General features: G+C 43.0%; 1 protein-coding gene across 1 annotated transcript in view; it reads left to right on the forward strand.

The window, feature by feature from the left end:
• The window catches only part of Gtf2h1 (general transcription factor IIH subunit 1), a 44,367-nt gene that overhangs the window by 34,320 nt on the left and 6,671 nt on the right, over nt 1–3,376 (forward strand). The window contains exons 12-13 of the mRNA XM_023719334.1: nt 1,650–1,740; nt 1,970–2,085. Of these exons, the coding sequence (XP_023575102.1) occupies nt 1,650–1,740; nt 1,970–2,085 (207 nt within the window). The remainder of the gene's footprint in view (nt 1–1,649; nt 1,741–1,969; nt 2,086–3,376) is intronic.

Below are 3,376 nucleotides of genomic sequence, written 5' to 3' on the forward strand. Positions count from 1 at the left end.
GTGGAACCGGGAATTGAACTTAGGCCCCTATGCTTGCCAGATGAGTGCTTATTCTACTGAGCCATCTCCAGGGCCCAAAGTTCAGAAGGTGTTTTTTTTTTTGTTTTGTTTTTTAGGGTTTTTTTGGCTGGCTCAGGATGCCTTCAGGGCAAGTCTAGTAAGGCCTGAAGATCTGGGGATCGAGCCACAGCAACCTGAGCCTGACTGCTCTGTTTAAGCAGTCACTTACACAACTGATCTAATGGGCAGGCCCCCTACATTCTACTTGTTTGCTTCCTTAAAACTTATTTTAGGGCTGGTGAGATGGCTCAGTGGTCTAAAGCACCTACTTACAACAAGCTTAGCAAAGCACAGGGACCGCGGTTCTATCCCCCAGCACAACATGCCAGCCGGCCCCGCCCCCTGGTGGGCTGAGCTGGCCACACACACACACACACACACACACACACACCTAAAAAAAAAAAAAACTTATTTTACTTTCAGTTGTTGGTACTTAAGAAAGGTTAGGTGGAAAAGCTTGTAAGTTTTGAGTTCACAATGGACTTGGCCTTGGACTGGGGAGATGGCTCAGTAGAATAAGCACTTCCCTGGTAAGCACAAGGGCCTGAGTTCAATCCCTGGTTCCACAAAAAAAATGGACTTGGCATGTTATGATGGTCCCCTATTATGCATGGGGACACATTTCAAGATACAATTCGGGGCCTGGGAAATGGCTCAGGGGAATAAGCCCTTGCCTGGCAAACACAAGGGCCTGAATTCAATCCCCGGTTCCACCCAAAAAAAAAAAAAAAAAGATACTCAATTGATGCTGCAACATGCAAACCCTATAACCACTTACCAAACTCTGTGGTTGTAGCATTAGCAGTTGGAGGTACAGCAGCAAAAACTGGCATGAATTTCTTTTCATTTCACAACATCACACACAGATGATTTCTTTCTACTATAATTCTTAATAACTTTAGCATTTTTTCTTTCCCTAAGTCCAGAACTTTCCTTTAAAGGAAGTAACTTATGGTTTCTCTTTGGCATATCTGAATTGCTAGCATCAGTGTTCTCACGCTTTGAGACCACTGTTAACTTAACTAAAACAAAAGTTGTACACCAATGCTGTAAACAGTAGGTCTGGTAACTAGGTGACCTCCGCGTGACTGCAGGCTGGCTAGTGTATACAGCGTGGGCGTTCTGCACAGGAGCTGACTCATGCTCCATTCAGGACACAGTAGCACACCATTTTATCATTCTGCTCAGAACTGGGCTCAGTATGAAACTCTTAGATTATTTCTTCTGGAATTTCCCATTGAACATTTTCAGAACACAGTTGACTACAGGTAGCTAAAATTTTAGAAAGCAGAACTGCCAACAAGAGGAACCACTGTGTTCCTGGAACATAGATTTTTTTTTTTTTAATATAGATTTTATAAACAACATTTCTGGCTTCAAGGAAGATAATTCACTTTGGTAGCTCTAAATGGTACTTGGATATAGGAATAAATGCTCTACTTTTTGCTATAAAACTGAAATGATGGGCTGGGGAGATGGCTCAGTAGAATAAGCGCTTCCCTGGCAAGGGCAAGGGCCTGAATTGAATCCCCGATTCCACCAAAAAAACCCAAAATGATCAGAAAGATGGGAAATCTCTTTTCTTTCAGGTTCTCTCAAGCAGCGCTGCTAGCAGTACCATCGCAGCGCTGTCACCGGGAGGAGCACTTATGCAGGGAGGGACACAGCAAGCCGTAAGCCGTAAGTGCATGCGCCACCTTCGCATGTGTAATTGTATTGTACTTGGTCTGGTTCAGTTCTGGGGTCGTTGCTTAGCGTTTATTTTGTATGCATGGTGCTAGGAGTTGAACCCACGGCCTAGTGCATGCTAACCTTGTACTCTGCCACTGAAGTACACCCCAGTACCTTGAGCAATCCATTTTCAGACTGTAGATGTGTGAAAATACACTGTGGCCTCTTCCTTTTGCAGAGATGGTGCCAAATGATATTCAGTCTGAACTGAAACACTTGTATGTGGCTGTTGGAGAACTTCTTCGACATTTCTGGTCCTGCTTTCCTGTGAATACACCATTCCTAGAAGAAAAGGTGGGAACCAGCTAGTTCTTTTTTTTTTTTTTTTTTTTTTTTCTTTCACAGCTAGTTACTATAGTAGTGGCTTCGGTGTTATAGAAAAATATTGTTGTTTACCACGTGTCAGATACTGGTGTAACCATTTTGTGTACATTATTTAGGCCTCACAGTTTCTATATGGAATTTTTGTGGCAGAATCAGGGATTGAACTCAGGCCCTTGAGCTTGCCAGGAAAGCGCTTATTCTACTGAGCTATCTCCCCAGCCCGTACAGGGGATGTTTTGGTTATACTCATTTCATAGATTAAGAAACTGAGACTCGGGCTGGGGAGATGGCTCAGTGCAATAAGTGCTTCCCTGGCAAGTGCAGGGGCCTGAATTCAATCCCCAGTTTCACCAAAAAAAAAAAAACTGAGATCCAGACCGGTTCCATAACTAATAATCATGCAACTTAAAACTTAAGCCATCCCCGGTTCCACCAGACAAAAAAAAAGATAAAACTTAAGCCAGCTCAGTGGAATAAGCACTTCTCCAGCAAGCACAAAGGCCTGAGTTCAATCCCTGGTTCCGCAAAAAAAAAAAAAAACTTAAGCCTAGTAGGGTTGGCCAAATAGCTAAGTGAATTAAAGTGCCTGCAAGCAGGTATGGGGCCAGGGTTTCAGTCCCTGGACCTGCCATGCTAGCCTTGTCCCCAGAACACATTGAGACTGGGCATGGTGGCTCTTGGAAGGCTGTAAACAGGCCAGTCACTATGAATCCTATATAGTAGTGAGACCCTAAGTACCCTATAGATCCTTCCCTAAAATACAAAAAAAAAAAGCCTACCTACAAGCCACAATAAAGTGGATAAAGAGACTAAATACAAATCACATAAAAAAAATAACAAACATATAAATTTATTTATTTGCCCAGGCATGGTAGTACATACCTGTAATCCCAGTACTGGGGAGGTTGAGGCAAGAGGATTGCTACAAATTTGGGGCCAACCTGGGCTAATAGTGGATTCAAGGCCACTATGAAGTATGCAAAGTGAGATCTTGTCTCAAAAATAGAATTTTTACTTATTACTGTTTTTTCCTTTTTTTTGTTTTTGAGGAACCGGGGATTGAACTCAGGCCCTTGCACTTGCCAGGGAAGCACTTACTCCACTGAACCATCTCCCTGGCCCCTTATTACTCTCTTTTTGAGACAAGGTCTCTGTATAGTTCAGACTGGTCTTGAGTTAACTTTGTGGCCCAAGCTGGTCTTGAATTTGGGTTTTTGGGGGGTTTTTTTGGGTTTTTTTGTAAATTTTATGTGTGTGTGTG

Source organism: Octodon degus, unplaced genomic scaffold (assembly GCF_000260255.1).
Source record: "Octodon degus isolate 3935 unplaced genomic scaffold, OctDeg1.0 scaffold00067, whole genome shotgun sequence".
Lineage (NCBI taxonomy): Eukaryota > Metazoa > Chordata > Mammalia > Rodentia > Octodontidae > Octodon > Octodon degus.